Source organism: Anopheles bellator, chromosome 1 (assembly GCF_943735745.2).
Source record: "Anopheles bellator chromosome 1, idAnoBellAS_SP24_06.2, whole genome shotgun sequence".
Taxonomy (NCBI): domain Eukaryota; kingdom Metazoa; phylum Arthropoda; class Insecta; order Diptera; family Culicidae; genus Anopheles; species Anopheles bellator.
The window spans coordinates 8585306-8605407 of record NC_071285.1 but is presented as its reverse complement, the minus strand read 5'-3'; the positions used below and the strand labels follow the sequence as shown (position 1 = coordinate 8605407).

At 47.3% G+C, this 20102-nt stretch overlaps 2 protein-coding genes across 3 annotated transcripts in view; one reads left to right on the top strand and one right to left on the bottom strand.

The window, feature by feature from the left end:
• Nucleotides 1-15091, top strand: part of LOC131206123 (dnaJ homolog subfamily B member 6) — a 55033-nt gene extending 39942 nt beyond the window's left edge. Inside the window, exons 4-9 of one of the 2 annotated variants that reach the window (XM_058198535.1) lie at nucleotides 10087-10454; nucleotides 10529-10638; nucleotides 10821-11105; nucleotides 11809-12027; nucleotides 12108-12396; nucleotides 12484-15091. In XM_058198535.1, coding sequence (XP_058054518.1) covers nucleotides 10390-10454; nucleotides 10529-10638; nucleotides 10821-11105; nucleotides 11809-12027; nucleotides 12108-12396; nucleotides 12484-12586 — 1071 coding nt within the window. In that variant the 5' untranslated portion in view covers nucleotides 10087-10389 and the 3' untranslated portion in view covers nucleotides 12587-15091. The remainder of the gene's footprint in view (nucleotides 1-10086; nucleotides 10455-10528; nucleotides 10639-10820; nucleotides 11106-11808; nucleotides 12028-12107; nucleotides 12397-12483) is intronic. The other variant, XM_058198536.1, reaches the window with a different exon arrangement.
• Nucleotides 15092-15635: 544 nt separating this feature from the next.
• LOC131213833 (NEDD8-conjugating enzyme UBE2F-like) lies at nucleotides 15636-17055 on the bottom strand. Its single transcript, XM_058207997.1, has 3 exons — nucleotides 16401-17055; nucleotides 16174-16335; nucleotides 15636-15951 (listed from the first exon to the last, which is right to left on the bottom strand). The coding sequence occupies exons 1-3, from the start codon at nucleotides 16716-16718 to the stop codon at nucleotides 15817-15819; spliced, it is 615 nt and encodes a 204-aa protein (XP_058063980.1). The 5' UTR covers nucleotides 16719-17055; the 3' UTR covers nucleotides 15636-15816.
• Between the last annotated feature and the right edge of the window lie 3047 nt (nucleotides 17056-20102).

Here is a 20102-nt window from a genome sequence, read left to right as displayed (position 1 = left end):
TCCCCCTATCTCACTCTCGCCCCAAGAGCTATCGGGGGCGGGCTATCGGGCGCGGATCCCGGGCTGTTGCGAAAGGCATCGACAGGAAGATTGATAGCGCGTCACCACCGGATAAAGAGTGGGCACTAATGCGCGCGGTGCGCGGACCTAATGGAGTGTAAGTCGGTTTCGGTGTCGACGCTGGGCCTCCGTGGCCTTTAATGGGCTTCATCAATCGCAAATTAACCCTTCAACTTGTGCAACTAGTGAAAGAGATAGGGGGTAAGGCTTGCGAAATAACACGGGTTGCCAATTTTGATGCGAAGCGAAGCGTGGGGTCCTTTAAAATAATCATCTTTCCGAATCCGAAACGAAGAACGAAAGGTAGCCCTACACCTGCAAGGGGTTAGATGGGAAATTAATTATGCTTTCCACAGAGCACAGCCCACAGTCTCTCTATGGCCCCACAGTTTAATGGTTTGAGGTGTCCGAAAAAGTGCGGATCTCTAATAACGCTCGTCGTTCGCGAAGAAAAACGTGCTGCCGCCCCGGGGGGGCAGAAACGAGAATTTGCGACCGTGGAAAAGGCGAACCCGGAGATTATTTATTTCCCGCGGCACGCGTCACCAGTCACGATTTCTTCCTTGCACCCCGCCTCGTCGGTGCGGCTTAATAAAATACCCGGTAGCCATTTGCTTTCTTTCTTGCACCGCAGGGCGCACTTCACCTTTTCGACGTTTGAGAGGTTCTCAGATTGATTGAACGCCGCCGTGTACAGATCCGTTACCCGGGTCCGGCTATCGGCCAACGGAAACGGCTGCTCGGCTAAGTAATCCCAGCGATTTTAATTAACGCCCTCTAGCCCCTCGCCAGTCGCGTACCGATTCGTTCCGGGCAAACGTCGATGCGAGATCTTTTACGGAGTTTGTTCACTAGCTGGACTTTGGAATTCGAAAGGTGGTTATGGTTTTTTGAGTCTAATCGGCTTAAAAATATATACAAGTAATAACGGGAACGGTGGCGCGCCGCAGCAACACACCGTCGTTGTGGCTGTTCGGTCACGGTAGGTATGGTCCGTCCGATAATTTACGATTGCAATAAAATATTAGCAATTCTTGCGAGCGAACGTAATCGGCCTCGTACGCGGGTAGGGAACGTCGGGTGGCTGCTAGTGGAGCGAACAGTAATAAAATGGTTATACTTATTGAGTGCGCACGCCCGTGAACCGTGAACCGATTCCTGCAGAGATTGAGTCAACGGGGGCCCCTAGCGTCTTGAGTACGTTGTTGACAGTTCCGCGCTTAGCGGTTCGCTTTTGTAGAGATTTGCGTAAATAGGGATTTAATCTAACTTCGGCCCTTTCTGGGCAAGTGTGTTGATGGAGTCAACACTCCCAGTGGCCCACTCTGCTCGGAAGCGGCATTAACCACGCTAAGAGAATGCGCTAAGGAACCGTCACTTTCCTACTTGTGACGACGGCACTACCTAGGCCTACGAAGGCCCTGTTGATGGTTCCGCAGGCGGCGATGGTCTTTAATCTTTGCCACCAATGGCGCAATAGTCACCAGCCTGTGGCCAGCTTCTTCTTGGCTTACTCACTCTCAGCCGTGTGGCGAGCGAGAGAAAAAAACATTAAACAAACCGAACGATTCCGTTTTCGCGGCACAACACTGATTCATCAACAAGTTCAGATGACCACGGCACTAATCATCGATCGATGTTGGTCTGGAGTCTGGTTCGGGAAAACCCCCAGCTCTTCGGCAGAGCCAGACACGTGCGGAGCTGATTTCTAAATCTGGATCATCTCTAATTGCACCCTGTCCAGTCAGCCAGTGCTACTGGGTTTACTGTTGCTACTCTACGACTGACCTTGCACAACGATCGCTGACGAATTCCGCGCGAGACACACCTCACAGACCGTTGCAACCACACGGTACATAAATTCGACGTTGTGCAATAGACCGACCCCCAGATAGGAGGGTGTCACACTTAATTGAAATCACCGATTGTGGCACTACCGCTTCGCGCACATGCCACCGACCTTGGCGCAGTACTTGAGACAATAAAAAATGGACAAACCCTTTGGGCGGGCGAGGAGTGTAATGCGTTTGCGCCCGCTACAATTGCATCGCCGCACGATGCAGTTCTCTGTGAAAAAAAGGTGTGTGCAATGTGCACCGTTGCAACAACGAGCTGGCAACATATTAATTTGCTTTTCCACCAACTACCACCTCTCAGCTACGTGAGTACTGTTTTGTTTTGTTGGGGGTGTTCTCTAGTTCAAAGGGGGGTCGGCGATAAACAATGGGCCATTTGGTATCGATCAAGTAGACAACGATCACTTCATCTTCGTTCCGCGGGCGCTCGTGAAGTACGCCGTCAACATTAGGCCCCAGATCTATTCCCGAGATTAAACCATTCTATGGCTGTTGGTGGTGTACCCATCGTGATGGCGATCGTATCTTGATCGGTATCTCATCAGACATGGGAACCGTACACCGACCCTCTCAGCCGCAATGCTAACAGTTTTGCAATTGACTGACGAGCGAACGGGCACGATCGTCTTCATCTCGACATCTTCGCGGTATCGATCGATCGGCGGGACACTCTAAGCGGGGTGTCCTATGTACTTTTTTCGAGCACGATCTTCCTTGGGAAATTGAAATTCATCTCTCTTTCTCTGTGTGTTGCTAAGGGCTAACAAACAATTTGTTCCCATCATCATCATCATAATGCTCTCTACAACACAACACGAGATCCGAGAGCGCGGTCCGCGCCCGGAAGCGGCGGATCGGGAAATTATGATTACTAAATTGTGAAAGGCATCGCTTCTGGTTCTTTTCCGGCTTCTGCTCCCCTGCGCCACTCGATTAGCGGCGACCGTGACGTTCTTCTTCGGTCAAGATCGTGAGGTGGTGATTAGAGTTTCATCTGCCTGCCTGCCTGTGCCCGGTGGCCATGTAACCACTGCTCTCTTTCTCATGGCTGCGTTTCGAGAGAGGAGACTATGCATTTAATGATGGGCGGCGTTGCGTTTGGGATGCATTACAACAAGACGCGCTCTGTTCGGGAAGCAACAGTCTTCATTCCCAAGAGATGATTCTAATTGAATAGATGCTGTGCACTGTGGTACGAGTGTCAAACGACAGGGATTATCGTCGTCTTCCAATCTGTCCACACGATATCTTATTACCAAAGGGCGCACAGGTTTCAGTGGTTAAAGTTTAATGTCTTAATCCAGCATTATGGCGCGAGCTCTCTGTGGCTGCTGTGACATAATCTGCTTTTTCGGGTCGATTACGTTGTTGATCCCCTTGAGCAGCTGCTCGCTGCGTCTCGGTGTGTACCGTTCGCGGAAAGACTGTGGTTTACTTTTCTCCGGATTCTCCGGGCGAGATAAATCTGACGCTGGATAAATAGTGTGCTTCATGGTGGGACGGGTTCTCTAGCATGAGGTTGCAAGTGAAATCGTGCCCCATTCAACGGAGTTTGATTTATAAAGGGTGTTTGTATAATAATTGTGACTGTTTCTGTTGTGAATTTCGCTGTAACCACCTTCGCGACAGAACTTGGAACCTTTAACGCGACGAAGGAGAACGTGGCGCCCTACGTGATGGAAACGTTTAAAAGCACCATTCTGGACATCCGGTATTTAATCGTGCGTAACATGCATAGCAGCCACACCGTTGTTGCTCGTAGCCCAGCTAGAATATCTCAAAGTCAACAAGAAGGCGCGCACGTGGAGAGACCGCGACCGACCGACGGAAGTGTCGAAGGCCAAGTTCGCTATCGGAAATCGTTGCACGTTGAGCCCCCCCAGAGAAAAGTAACCGCGCTGTGCTGTGTTATGAGCTCAGTTGACACCACTCTGGCAAAGTTGAGCAATACTTTTCGAGCGGTTCCACGTCGAACGGCCCTAGGCTTCCGAATAAGAAATGGACCCTCCGTAAAGTTATGTGCGCCTACATCTCCCTGGGAGTTAACCTCTGCCGGGGCTTCCTTTACATTAAGGTCCTCTCACAACGACGAGGTGAAATGGCACAGCGATGCTGCTGCTGCTGCTGGTCATGACACACTTTGGAGCGCTTCGGTTTCGTCGTGAACCACCCAAGAAAACAATGGAACGGCAGAAAACGACGCGCCGTAATAATAGTGCGTAATAGGGAAAACGGTAAACTTTTCTTCGACAGCAAACGTTTTAGTGTTTCTTTCGCGTCGTCTACGAAGGTGTCGAAAGGTGGCGCACCCACCATTTATATCAACCCGAAGGCTGAAAAGTTCGACAAAGGCACACTGTTGTGGGGTGTGGGATGAAAATCTTATTTTTCAGTCCGTGTTACGCAAAGCCACGACGCCGCGTGTGGACGACAGGAAGTGAGAAAAGGCTGGCGAAGTAGAAAATCATAATTTCAATGAAAATAATGTGGCGGGCTTTTCAGAGTTGTGTTCGGTTCGCGCGTTGTTCGTTGCTGCGGCAAAAGAATTCAATCCACGAGAAGCAGCAACAGTGCGACTCTTTGGGTTCGCCCGAAGAAACGGGGACCAAACGATGCGCTTTGTTTGTAACGAATTCTTTTTCCTTTTTTCTCGCTCCCTGGAGAATTTATGCTGCAGCACACAAAGCGTCTGTTGCGAAAGCCGCTGCCTGCCAGGCGGCTGGCGGCCTGTTTTGGGCTGGGCTTTTCGGAGTGGCGACAGCACATAATTGAAGAAATCATGTAATGCTAATGGCCCTGGCGTTAGCGTCGGCAGCATCAGTACAGCCATATGACAGGTTGCAAACGACGTGTTTCAATCGAGTTGACATGAACAATAAACGCTGGGGCTTTTACATCTTTGCGCGGGGGGCCGTGTTGAATTGGGCAACATCAACTTACAGCTTCGATCGAATAAATTGGACAGTTTACGTAAGCGTGTTGCGCCTCTCGTTCGGTTGTCAGTAATTTTTGTGTGCATTAATGCAATAATAATAATGTCAAATACTTCAAAATACCCCTCACTGTGAAAGGCACACGTTCTCAACATCGTTTGTAACCTCTCGTGCCACGTGCCACACCACGCTGCGGGTCTCTGCTGTTAACGGCTTTTAAGGCTATCGAATAACTGTAAACGACCATTTAGGTCCGATTGAATCGAAACTCGGCGGCCATTCGGCGGCTTCTCAAAGGCGCGTCTCTCGAGGCGGCGTGGTCCTTCTACCAAACGTCAGCCGGGGGGGCCAGGGGTGCATTATCTGTTTAGCGTAGCGGCCACCATCCCACCACCCCAAAAGGGGGCCACCAATGTCCAGCAGAGCCAGCAGTCGGCAGCGGCAACCGTAGCATCGCGTAGAAAGCTCTTTTTGCAATTCTTATGGGAAACACGTTATCCCCCAGGGCGAGTCCCTTTTTCCTCGCAAAACGCGTCCCCGCGGTGTGTTTCGATTCCTGTGTTTCGTTTGTACCCATGAAGCATAGCAATTGCTCATTACAGACACTGCGAGTGTGCTGTGGCTAAAAAGAAGCATTAAAAGGGGCAGGCCCGACTAAAACGCTATCAAGCCGCAACGATCGTGCGCACGATCAGCAGGCATATGCGCAACAGCAGCACACGACCACATGTTGCAGTTGTGCAGTGACATTTGAACTCTCATTTGTTGTTCCTTTTAAACTTTCTTCCTTCGACAGTCTTTGCGCGAGCACACAGGACTTCCTTGTGCGATGATGCTGGCGCATAAATTGTATCTTTCGCGCACCCGCGAACAATCTTGCTAGTGGCCTGACCGGGTCTAGCCCCCCTTTATTAGGTGCCTTTAGGTGAAAACGCGTGTTAACCTATAATCCGGTGTCCGGGTGCTCGCGGTTCTGTCCCCGAGCACTGCTCTGTGAGTTTTTGCAGTAGAGAAGCTGGAAACTGTTGCCGAGGCCAAATAAATTGCCCGTCGCCCCGGGAGAGAGAGAGGTTAACCGTTTCTTAACGCCGCGCCGCGCCACGCCATTTTCTTCCTTATTATGGCAACGATTGTTTTCCTTATTGGCCGCCAACCGTTGTTACATTAGTCAGCGGTGTTTAGTGAGCGGTCATGAGGAAACCGGATCAATCCGTGGTTTACTGGTATTACATTTATTGGAATAATTCTGTTTTACTTTTCCTTTTAACCGTGACTCGGAAACTTCCACGAACTAGTTGACCCGCCATCTGTCGCCGATGTTTTGAAGATAATCTTTTAATTATCGTTTGAAGGATGAAACTTTCCCAGCCCGGCGCGTCAGTCATGTGTCATCATCATCATCCGTGGTGTGACTCATTTAGTTTGATACGTGCGGTGTCCGATGACCGCCGCGTGATGCAGCACCACCACCGATTATTAAGTTACGTTATCGCGCGCCTGCATACCACATGATGCAACTCTCTATTATATTAGCTCTATTACGTATATTAGGTTGGATAAAAAGAAATCCATTATTTTCTCCATTATTGCTTTAGTGATCGATATCTCGTGAAGTATGCAAAACGGAAACGGAACGTATGCAAAACGTGTGGCAAAACGGAATGAAATCGTACAATTTCTTAAACGGATGGGTACTCGGGATGAGGAATGGAATGCATACGACAATACTGTGTGAAATCGGTCTTGGGCTAAGCGTGGTGAAGCAGCATAACCGGTGGCAAACCAGGAATAACGGCCAGGAAGGTTCTACTGGGTAAATGGTGGGACTTGAAAGAATCGTTTATTATAAGTTACTTCCGTGTAGCCAAACACTAAATTCGAATCTCTTCTGGCAATTACTGCACCGTTCAAAGCTAGCAATTGACCAGAAACGACCAGAATCGGCCAACGGAAGAGGGTTTGTGTTCTATCAGGACAACGAATTGTGACGCACGTCTTTAGTGACTCCCCAGAAAGTCCGGGAGCTTGGTTGGGAAGTTTTAATGCATCCACCGTATAGTACGGACTCTGAACCAAACGATTGATACCTTTTTCGCGCATTACAAAATTTCCTGAGTGATGAAAAACTAAAATCAAAAAGGGTTGCGAAAATGGATTGCTCGATATTTTCGCCAATAACGACTAAACCTTCTACAAAACAATCATCATGTAGGTATTTTAAGAAAGACAACACATTTTCCAACAAAACGGTGCATATTTGACGCAAATCGAACCATTGGAAACCTGGAAAATATAGTTTTTAATTTCACCAAAAAATAATGGATTTCTTTTTAGCCAACCTAATATTTTGGTGCGCACTGATTGCAAGTGAACGATCTTTGTCGGAGGTGTTGCGAAAAATTATTAAAAAAGTGCTTTAATTTTATTTCAGTCGAGGTTTTTTTTTAAATGTACTCACGTTTAATCACGCGTTATCTACGTGTAGCGATCGCGATCCGGTGCTCACAACCACCAACAACACCGGTGTGAGTTTGCACATGAGATAACAATACTGGGTCTGGGTCATAGCGTTGTGGCGAGCTGTGTGTGAAACCGCTGGGAGATTGGGTTTGCCTTTGCAAACCACAATCCGGCCTGCTGCTCGGTAGCGTCATAGCGCAGAGTCACCACGAAGAGCAATTCACTGCTCGTGTGAAAAAGTCGTTCCAGATCGCGCCGCCGCCGCCAACTCGCACACCACGCTGGTCACGCTGTCAGCTGATAAGCCACCTGGCGTCGTGTTGTGTTGTGTGTCTGTGTGTGTTCGCGGTGGCTCCACAAGAGATAAGCAGCCGACCGCGCGAGAGCCTCCGACGGTTCTGGTCTGGTGCGCTGCTGTCTGATAAAAGGTCTTCCACCACACTCAAACGAACACAGTTTTGACAGACCGCGAAAGCGTTCTTTCGTGGTTCGGTTTCCCAATCCGCAGTTCGACTCGCGAGCAGCGTGGAAACGTAAGCAGAGTGCGTGAGGTTTAATTACATTCGCACCATCGAATGAAATTACTTTCAACGAGTGGCGCGATCCGTGTGCTGTGATCTGTGCGCTGCTGTTCGAACGCGGCCAGTAGTCGTTCGCCGCACGGAAAGTGAAAAGTTCACGAAGGTAAATTTCAAGTTCCGCCGTGAGTCAGCAGGCCCCTCACACCAGACAAAGGCAGCCCCTTCGAGAGTAGTGCCTAGATTAAAACAAACAAAGCAGGAATCGCTGCTCGCAGTTTGCTTCTCAGTGCCACCAGCGAGGAGTGTATTAAATTCGGCCGTAATTGAAAGTAAGATCGATCGGCACACAGAGATCGATTGATGTGGCGGCGGTTGCGGCGTGCGAATGTAAACAGAAATCCGAGAAAATCCGGGCCCCCGAGGCCCCCGAGAAGATTCGCGTTTCGTGCGCTGTGTGTGGGGCAAGTGAAATACCGTTGCAAATACCGGTTCCGTGCGCGTGTGAGTGCTGTAAGGTCGCACCGAAGCGAACTAACGACACCCGGTGCCCGAGGGTGTAACGTAACGCAGTAAGCCGTTTTATCCTTTTTGGCACCGCACCGCGAAATGTAGTGCAAAAAAGGCCGACAGCCGGTCGGTGACACTCGCGTGATCCTCACGATCACGCGCGCACCTTCTGCGCGTGTGCGTGCATGAATGGATCACCGAAAACTGGCTGGTCGATGACACTCAAAGTGGCCCTCAAACGTCACAAATTATAAAAATGGTTGTCGAAAGACGGTGCCGCCTATAACACCCGATCAGCGTGCGCGTGTCTGGAAGGTCGTGAAGTGTGATCACCACCTCGTTGCCAACGTGATCCATTAAAATCCTGTGCCCTGTGGGGCCCTTCAACAGGTTTTCTATTTCGTGGAAAGCTCTATCTGCTCTTCGTGTTTCAGTTGCCTAGCAGCCTGAATCCTGAGGTTGCTTCCCGAAAGCTAGGGAAACGACACGCCGCGGGACTTTATTATCTATGCTCCCTAATTTAAATAATGAAGATGTCTATCAATGCGGGACACCACGATGACAGCCGTGTCATTGACCGCCAGCGTTCAAATCTTTTCATCGTATATCTATTTTCCCATCTCCGCACATGACCGGGGCCGGCTGGGGTGTGACCTTCCTGTCAGCTTCGAGTATGGCTCATGTGGTGATTTTCGATTGGAGAGCGCATATCATTTCCGGCGACGAAGGCGGGGACACGAACGGACACGCTGTGAACCCGGCGTGACCCGTTTCCACGTGTCAAAATGGGTGGCGTCGTTGCAACGAAAAGAGCACTCACCGGCCACCCGGATCACCGGTTTGTGTTTGGGAGAGGTGGACAACGACTTCCACTCTTTGGCGTGTGGAGAGTTCATAAACTTGTCACGCATTCTACCACCCCCCGAACCATCTGTCGATGGGGGAATAGTGGCGCACACGTGAGCCCCATTTAGACACCCCGGCACTCTCTGTGGAAGGCGGGCGGCTCGGTCATCAAACCCACACGACATTTTTATACTCCGGGTGGAGGAGGATGGTGATCTTGCAGAAGGTCGATCACCAAAACTTATTCGGGGCCGCGAGAGAGATTATTAATACAACTTTTGCGTGTTGCCTCATTGTATATGTGTGTGGAAGTGGCCCACAACGACGCGCGAGCGCGTCATACTATCTGCCAGCGAGGCGGAAGCGGAACGGATGGTTTTTGGAATATTTCCTGCGTGGGATGATGCAGTTGTGATGGGGGGGAGAATGTGGGCGCGCAGCGTACGGGAGGTGCTTTTTCCAAAATCGGTGGAAGTGTCACTCTTTGGTGTTCCACATCTCCCCATCCAAACTGCGCCACCAAACACGAATTACCATGCGAATCAAATGGCTAAGCACCAGATGGGTGATGGGTGATCACAGACACACACATAAATATGACATATATCGAACGCGGGAGAGGATGACTCATATTGATTCGCCGCCACACCGCGTGTGTTGAGGTGAACCACCCGCGTGATGATCGGTGATCAATTACGATTTGTTTGATTACGAAATTAAGGCAACCGCGTTTGATGGGATTTCACATGTCGTCCCCGAAACCGGCAGAGATCGGTGATTCACGATCTACAATATTTGGTTTATCCAGAAAAACGCCCAATTTAATATTTCCGAGATTTCTCTTCATCATAATCAAGTTGGCTTTGATTTTTATTTGATTTTTGATTTTCGATTTCATTGCAGTATCGTAACGGCCGGTGGTGGATGCTTCTGTGGTCCTGTTAAAAAAATCTTTGTTAGTAGGCGTTGGTAGGCATCCATTCATACCCGGGCACCCACAGCTGGTGTCTTCGAGCGGAATATAGTCGTCTGTAGTCAAATGCAGCATTAAAGAAATCAAGTACTCTCTTCTGTGTATAACGGAGAGCGAGAGCTGCTGGTAGACAAAAGAAGACTGGACAGCGGAACTGTGAGCAGAGGTAGAGTCAACATTTATCAACCCAGGAGCAGCGGGGTGTAGAAAATAAAGTAATCCCCAACAAAAGCATGGTAGACTACTACAAAGTTCTGGATGTTTCCAGAACGGCCACAGATGCCGAAATCAAAAAAGCGTAAGTTGTTGCTGTCGATAGTGAACCGTTCATGCGGTGCGGCGATGTTGATTTGGTTTCCACTCCCTTTTTAGATACAAAAAACTAGCCCTACGATGGCATCCGGACAAAAATCCCGACAACCCGGAGGAGTCAAACAAGCGGTTCAAAGAAATATCGGAAGCATACGAAGTACTCTCGGATGGTAAGTGGTTTCGTGCGTGAGATGTTTGGAAATGGCTTTCTCAAGCTTCGAGCCCATCGGAAATTCTAGTGTTTCTTTTGATGGCGGAACAAAATTTATTAAAAAAGGAGCACCCTTCTAGTGCCTGACTGTGGAACGATGATTATATGGCCCTGATAACATTTCAATTTCCGTCTGTGTAGCCTACAAACGAAATATCTACGACAACCGGAGCTCGCGGAAGTTTGGCACCGGAGGAACCACCGGTACCGGTGGTTACGGTAGTGCGGGCAGCTTCGGCACCCGACGCAGCAACTACTCTTCGTCCGCCTTTAGCAGCAACCAAGACTATGGTCGCGGTGGGCGAAATTACGACCATCATCATCACCGCTTCGGTTCTGCTGGCACTGGTGGTCGGGACCACTGCGGTAGTCGTACGTTTTCGTTTAGAGGATTTTTTGAGACGACACCGTTTTTCCGCTTCTTTGGTAGAGTTGCACTTTTCAAACCATCCTTTCTGATCGAGCGTTATGTGCTGTTCGTGCCTAATGCTTGACTTGCTGTGAACTGATTCGCGGCTGATGCCGGTTGATTGATGCGATGACTTTTACATTGGATAGCCAAATTTACATTTCATTAACGATCTCTTGTGAACTAACATTTGAATCTTCGTGTGTGTGGCATGCTGTGACGATATCTGTGCAGTTCGACTGACTGCCTTGGGCCGGTGAAATATAATAACGCTTTCGGTAATTAACACTATTTCTCTCGCGCTTGTGTGCGAGTGAAGCATGTTCCAACAACCGAAAGTTGATCAACTGGACAACTTGACTGGAGCATCCAAGTAATTTACGAATGAAACCGATGCTCGCCAGACAACGTTTCGTTCTGTGACGATGAACCCCATGTGACAACTGAGTTTCCGTGTTTTAATGATGGTTTACATTTTGTTTTGAATGTAAAATCATTAACTAGAGCTTTCTAACAGAACTCCCATCATTTGGCATCTTGTCATTAAATACAAGTGTCATTATAGAAAAAAATAATGGCTTAAATTTGTCGGCCGTTAACTAACTCCAGTGTGTTGACTTGACGAGTGTTGCTTTGAGATTTCCCAATGCGGTTGCCCCTTATGCTTCTTTATTCATGAAATCCTTAATTTTCTTTCTCTCGACCCCTCGCGTGCAACAGAAAAGAAACGGCGCGTCTATGATCAGTATGGCAAGGAGGGACTGATGAACAACGGCGGATCGGATCGTTACCATCAGAGCACACGCCACCGGCGACACAATGGCAATGGTGTCGGCATGGAAGACTTTGAGTTCTTCGGCTTCCCGTTCACATTCCGCGATCCGGAGGTGGTCTTCCGAGAGTTCTTTGGTGGATCCCCGTTCGATGAGCTGTTCAGAAGTAAGTTGTCACTATCGTGAGTTCCCTTGTTGCCGAAGAGTCGCTTCTTAATGATCCCGCATCGATTTCTTTCAACACAGTCAGCCAACCCGTACATCACAATGGGCGGCGAGCAAACGGTACCAGCAATGGCCATCATCATCACCAACAGCGCCATTCGCACCCGCAAAACATCATCTCATCCCCGTTCATGACCCCGTTCATGAGCATCAATCTGATGGACGATTTCTTCAACGCCGCCGACCCAATGGCGCACCGGAGTGGTGTCAGCTCGATCTCGGAGTTTAGCATGGGCGGTGGTGGTGGCCCCGTAAAGCGTACGTCTACGTCCACCACCTTCGTCAATGGCAAGAAGCTGATGACCAAAAGGTAACGATCGGAGATCGCTTGTAGAACGCTGAGTGTTCGGAATGTTTTTGATCTTTGATTTTTCCCCCTTTTTTTCGCTCGCTGCAGGGTGTTTGAGAACGGCACGGAGACGATCATGTCCTACGAGAACGATGTCCTAAAATCAAAGACTGTCAATGGGGTCGCTCAAGCTATACCGTACGGCCATTAGGAATGCGAACGAAAACAGAAGGAGAAAGACACTCTGAAAGTAAAACCAGCAAAGAGAAATTATCCAACGGCGGTGTCCCGGCGGCGTATAAGAAAGCATCGCGAAATGAAAAAAGGATGAGCACAGGAGAAGGTGATTCACAAGTAAAAGTAATTAATTATGTTCTTATAGCTACGCCAAGATACACACTAGGTTTTTAGCCGATAAATAATAATGTAGATTTGATGATAATTTATGAATTGTAACCAGCGCTTAAGAACAAGAAGTAAAAGAGAGAGAGCGTAGGACAGATAAAAGCGAAAGAAAAACAACGAGATCGACTCACAAGTGGCTGCACGTCTGTAAATTAATTATTACACTGTGAAGAGTGAAGAAACACGAACTAGATTCGAAATGGCAGGTGGCAGGAAAAGGGTTCTTTATAGAACGGAACAGCGAGGAGGAGCAACAGACCGAGGAGACTACAGGGCTGCCGGCAGTAAGTTGGAGAAGAGAGAAACTGAAGATGAATGAAACACGTTCGTACTGATTTGTTCTAATTCTCGCATTTTCGTTAGTTGTGTACAAACTTAAGTAAACATGAAAACAACACACAGGGAAAACGAGAGATTCTAGCCTATTAACGATACCCGCGAGCCGAACGTTTGTTTCCTGTTGATGACGCTAGATTGGCTCCAGTGGGTCGAAGATGTTGAAGAATACTTTTTTAAGGAACCTGAACCAATCTGTAGCAGCAGCAGCAGCAATAGCAGGAGCCGATCAAATGATAAAGGGGTTTTCTTGTTCTGAAAATTCCCGATTTTTCTCATTCCTTTTAACCCTGATTGGGGATGAGTGTTGGTCGAGTGTCTGAGATGAAGATAATGCGCTCTCAAACTGAATTTATCACCGTTTCTCAACTAATAGTGGAATCCCCTGTAGTCGTCGTTTGTAACCATTATCAATATAAGATAAGAAGAGTATAAAAATGCCAGTTATCTACCAGAGGCATATGTGGTGCGATCTTCGACAGCGGTAATTATTGAAGTTGCGAGCTCAAAACTCTCGAAGGAGCAGCGGAGAACCATTTTATTAGCCACAAAACATCATCATCCCTCATCAATACGGAGGAGACCGGTTCAGAGGAACAAACCGTTGATCCACCACGCTAACAATTGCATCAAAAACAAATACGTTACAAGCGAAAGTTGATAACAAAACGCAAAACAGGAGTAAGGCGGAAACAAATTTTATTAAAGTACAAGCAGAAAGCAGCCATTTGAAAGTGTGCGGAAATTAAATAATCAAACAAACAATCCAGTTCAACGATCAACCGATACACGAGAGCGATCGAGTAAACTCTACAAGGCGTTGCTGTTAAAAGTGTGCATATGATAAGGAAACGTTTCCATTAGAGGGCGTGTGTGTTGTGCGCCGGGTCGGCGGTTTGCGTTTGGGTGGCTGTGTTTTGTATTCTCTCCGCACCGCGATCGTTGTGTGCGTCTGTCTAACGTTAATCAGTCAGTAGGTCTCTCTAGAACAAAGAAAAACACTCTAGAGGTCGAATGTTTAGATAAGACCAACTGAAGGGTATCTTAGCGTATCCCTGTTGTACTGCAGGATGTTGAATGTCTGATCGTGTAAAAGTTCTCCTGATTGCGCTGAGCATAGATTGCGGTCGCGATTTCTAGCGCGATCCTTACGACCACAAGCGCGGTTACCTTCTTTAAGGCATTCCCCCCAACCTGACGTTAGTACGTGTCCCTCGTGAGACTGCCCATATCCTCGTTCCCGTGTCTTCTGGTCAGCTGAATTAGAAAACCACTTTGACTGCCTCTGCCCCCGTTTTCTTTTCGGGCTCGCGAAAAGCGGTGCAGAATTGTAAAGTATGTTCATATATGTTTTATTTTTGGTTTCTTTCGTTGTTTAAATGTGTTTGTTTCGGTTTTAAGGTTCTCTCGCTAGGATTTCACTTACTCTTTTAAGTAAACCTACACGTTGCGAGGTCGTCACCACGACTACGTATAGACCCAGGAAGAAGTAAAAACTAGATAATGAAACGAAAGTAGAAATCAATTTTTACTACAAACAACCGAGTAATCAGTCAGTGAGAAAGTTTCCGCGATGTGCGCTTTCAAGTGCATGATAATGAATGAGTTTATGAGAATTTGGCCTTTCCTTTTACTTTGGTATCGATACACGTAGTCGCAATGGCACTCAATTAAAGCACCTCCAAAACGGAAAATATTGTGAGTTAAGCAGAACTAAACTACACAGCGAACTTAAGTAATTAGAGTTGATTGAATGCAAGCGAAGAAATGGAAGTTTTAGTGAATGTTTCCTACTTTCTCCCGATTTCCTGATTTCTCCGAACGGAGGACGATCGAAAGAGAAAGGAACGACGTAAAGTTGTAACGCAAAAAAGCAACACACACTAATCTTAATCACCAAGCAGAGAGAATCTGCGGCAGAACGACGAACGGCTAAACAACGATAGGCAAAGTGTGCGCGAATAAGCAGCATAAATAAAAGGCAACATAAAAAATGTCGCATTTATCTTTTGTGCTTCCAGGGAAGAAGGGTAGGGGACAGTTGATGTCCCTGGCCAACCGATCTCCTAGTGAATTTTTTTCCAGGTTCAACTCGCCAACGAGGGCCAAAGCAAACAACGTTTGTTCCGTTTCACAGCTGTTCTTTTTCGTTTATTTCTCTAGACATTGCTAATCTTACGGGCGAAAATTCGATTATCATTATCAGTTTACCAGCATTTTTCGGTTTTGTTATGTATAATTACAATTGTTCTTCGAGGGAACGGCGGCACCTTCATCTGCACCGCGCACTTTCATCTTCCAGTGCGCGGCGTCGTAGCAAAAAATAAAATCGAACAACACACGACCGGGACACATTAAATTACATCTTAGGAAAGAATAATAAAGAAGTTCGTCACAATCAACAGTCAGGAGGGCCGCCGTCGGCCAAATAACAGTCCGGTGTTCTAATCTCCAACGCCCGACTCATCATCACATCTGCCTGAGGTCCTCCTTGACCATTGTGGCCGGACTGGGCCGGGCAGATTCCGGCGCGTTGCATTTTCCACACTTTCTAAACGAGTAGTAAAAAACGTCTTTTTCTCTATCTGTGTGTTGTGAAGACTTTTCTCCTTAGTTTTGGTCGGCGCCATTCCAGAAGATAATCGCGTGCAATATCATCCGCCGTCCGACGCGTGAGGAGGGCGGTTCAAGTGCCGCGGCCTAATGGAACGTGTGAGGATCTATGATCTTTGCGCGTAAGACGTATTCGCGGACCTTCGCCTGGAAGCGGTCTTTATCTTTGGAGTACTGTTCGGCAGCCTCGATATTGAGCGGATCGTCGAAGTTGAGCAGGTCCTGCGAAGAATCGAAACGATCGACGATCAGATGTCGGACACTACTAAGCTAAGGTAAATATGATCCACACATTTTCTTCGTTCGGCTATTAATAATCTCATCTTGATGGCGTCGCTTACAATGATCTGCTTTCGGTGGTCATCAGAAATGATCAAAGTAAGCACATCATTGTTTGCAACAGAACACGAAGGCGTGTGATCCAGAAAAAGAAAAATTACGCACGGTAAAGAGTGAGTTAAGTCCCCAAATGACGTCCTTGAGCCGCCGCGTCGGTGCCCAGCCTAGGCCGTCGATTGAGTTGAGCCGTAGCAATGAAAGGCAGATGTCACCGTCGACGGAGATGTTGGGGTGCCAAAGCTTCGTGAGACACTTGACTTTTGGGGGCTGCAATGGAATAGATCGTGCGATGAGAAGCAAGACAAACCGCAAAGGTTCTCAAGTTCACTTACGGCCATGTTATACTCTTCGGGTACGAGCACGCTGAACTTGAAGCGGCCACCGCACCAGAAACCCTCGTTCGGGGTGATCGCCAGCGTGAACTCGCTCAGCACGTTCGGATCGTGAAACGTAACTTTGCAGGTGGTGGGCAGATTCTGTTCCAGCTCCTGGACCTCCTTCACCAGCAGGAACTCTCGGATCGATATCCGCTTCGGGGCGTCCGCCAGCGAACTGTTCCCGGTGGCGGTCGCTCCGGAAACCCCGTTACTGCCTGCTCCCGCGGTCCCACCACTGTTCGATTCTTTCTTCTTGCGAGCGAGGGTGATCATTCTCTCGTTGCTTGTTAGGTGAGCTGCGCTATGCTACGCTACGAGTACCGTCCCCGCTCCGGTGGTCAGCTGATTGCCGTTTTGCTTTGACTCGTCGTCGTCGTCGTTGTTACTGGAACCCACGGAACACCACCGAGTCGCCACCGTAAACCTGCTACAGCTACTGCCTCGCTTCCGCCTTTTCTTTGTTTCGTGTTAAAGTAAATCCAACATTCTCAAAACTCTCTATTGCACCTTACACCTTTAGACCTTTGCGGTGGGACAGGAGAACGGCGCGGGAACTTGGGAATTGCTATTTTCTTTCGTTCGTTCGTTCGAGCGAATGTTTTCGTTTCTTGCTTTGGCGTACAAAATATAATATCACAACACACAATCAATTGACAGTTCATTTGACAGACCAATCAGCCGTTTGTCAATATACCGGTGGTGAAAAACTAAATGATAATAAAACTACAGAAAAAAGGGCAAATATATGGTTCAATAAATAAAACAAATAATTATCACGGTGACAATATTATTTGAAACGTTTTGAGTTGAGGAAATGTAGATTTTAACTGTGCATTTCACCGAGAACCACGATCAAAGTCTACCGTGGTGAATAACGGCTTTGGGCTAATTTCACTCACCTCTTAGTAGATTTGAAACATTTCATTTTCAAGTGCGAAATGTCCAATTTCAACTTATTTTTATAGCATGCTCGGTCGATGATGCTATAAAGCGGTTGATTTTATAGCATGCGAATCCCGAATTGCGCTATCTGTTTCAAATGTTAAAAAGTATGGGCTCCTGGTACAATTTCATCATTTTGCGGAGCAATTTGAGAAGAAACATTTTTCGGCGAAAACAGTTTTTTGGCGCCGGTTTTCACATTTTACGCTGCTTCCTGCCGCCGCACTCTCCCGTTTCGTTTTGAGCAACCGATTTCGGATTTAAAATGAGAATTCAAATCGAGAGATCGATGTCGATATTTATTCATTGTTAATTTATTGTTCTGAACAACAGGCGAACGAATATAAACAAAATGCTGTACGCGTTTTGATTTCGAGCGGTCATCCAGAATCCACGAAACAATAAGATAGACTACTTTTGTTTTCTTTTCTTTAATAAGATTCCAATATTTATTAGTTCACTGCGGTTTGTGGTTTGTCGCGGCTCTCACCACCGTTTTCGTTCTCTATCAACCTTCTCTGCCTTCCGATCGTCATTTATTCTTTCCGTAACATTCGAACCACCTTTCGTAGAACATGGAACTTGGCGCAATCCTGGCCGATTCGAGTACCAGTACCTTCTGCGTGGAAACTGGTGGCCTTATCGCGTTAGAAGCGGCATTAAAGTGCGTATTTTCTCCATTTCTGAATGAGGCGTTTTCCTCAAAATCTCTTTAAATAAGGTAACGAGAAAGCAAAGAGAAAACCAATAGCCGATATTCTGTATAACACAAATGGAAAAATGGAATATAAGAACACAAATTAGAACGTAAAACAAGTCTAGGGTAATTAGATTTTGTTTGATAAATCTCTGTTCAGCTTGATATGGTTATTGTGTGTCGGTGTGTATGTGTTTGTCTTTGATTCCTCTAATGTTCCAGCAGCATCCTTTCTGCGCCTTTCTGCCCATGGTTTAACGTTCGGCACGGACACCTTACTTTACAACCTTTTCTGCCCAACCCCCAGAACACAGAGAACTGCTACACTCTGCAAACAGATCACTAGTACAGAACAAACGTATTTACAAGTGTGTTCAGAGTGTTACTTTTCTACTGCCCGGAGCGTGTGTCTTTGTGTGTATTTGGCAACCAACTTCTGCTACGCTGGCTACACGAAATGTTTCTACAGTTACACAATAAAAACCGCCGATCCACAATCGGTTCTCCGCGAAGCAAACGGCAAAAGGGGGGTTGGCCACAACACATTCAGAGAGAAACTATTACAACACTCTAAGGCTTGCGCGCCGCAAAACTGTAAAAGCTTGGGTGGCTCTCGCCTGTGGGAGAGTCTAGAAAAATAGAAATCCGTAAATAGTTTGTTATCAAACGGAGTACGGTCGCGTATCGTTACTAGTTTCTCACGGTGCACTGCTGCTGCCGCTGCTGCTGTGGGATGGCATATTGTTTCAACCTGGCTGAGCGGGATGCACAACTCACTATTATTATTATTATTAGCTTCGTTTAGAATTCGGACGCGCGCATCCTTCGTCCTGTTCTACACGTGTACTTCCTCCTAAATGATTCGTCCAAAAACTGTACGCTCGCGCCCATATGTCGGGCATTTCCGGTTTGATCACTCAAAAGAGGAAGTAGCAGCAGCAGTAGTGTAGTCCTAGTGGTAGTGGTATCATCATCAGCAGTTGCACCCGCCGGGGAATGGGCCCGGTTTCCCGGGTCCGAAAGAACGAACGAAACGCGGTTCGGTTGAGTTAAAAACGAGCACAAAACAACGACACGGTGAGGACGCAATAGACAATTATTTCTTCTAAAGGCCACTTTTGTCAATCAGCCTAACGTTTTATGTGTGTTAATATTTATACTCCCCACTCTGCCCTGTGTTCTGTTTTGCTGTAATTTTTTGCATCATATTCTATAGAGCATTTTTTTATTAGCACTTTTTAGCTTTTTTCTCTTTCTCTAAACCAATTTCTAAACACAGTTTGCCCGAGAACACAAGCTAAACGTCCTTCCTACTGTTTGTCTTCTTCGTTACTTCCGCACTCGAAGCCAATCTATTGTTTTGCTTTTACCGAATTCGAATATGCTCCCCCCCACCGTTTGCGCTCGAATTTGGTTCGTATCTTTAGCTCTAATAATTAATACATAGCGTAACGATCCGACCGCTGCTTCGGGCTACTTTCGTACTTTGTTTGCAACTTCTGCGCACTATCACCGTCGTGTGTCTGTGGCGTGTCTGTTTAAAGTTTTAATCTTCATTCATTTTCAGTTAGCTTGCCCCCTATGGGGTGGAAAATGGCTTTAAGGGACCTCTTGTGTTCTTCGACATTCATTCGATTCACGCACTCGTTATCACAATTCACGCACACCTTCTTCTTGTCGGGGGCACTTGTTGCATACATGATTGAAATGGTGAAACAAAAACCGGTAAAACAATAGTGAACCCATTTGATAACGGCGTGATGGGATGGGACATGATTGACAGCAGCACGTGATGGGGAGATGATTTCGGGAGATGCACGGATGATGCGACGCGGATGATCCTGCGCCAGGGCGCCCCGCTTTCGGCCGGATGAGATGATGAAGAAATGGAGCGAACCTGTTCCAAAAACAATAGAAAAGAAAAATGGAACTGTAAACGGCAACAATAACGAGATGAGTACGGGGATGCGCAGTGTGGCAGTAAAAGTGCAGCATGCTTCCAATGATTCCAATTTGTG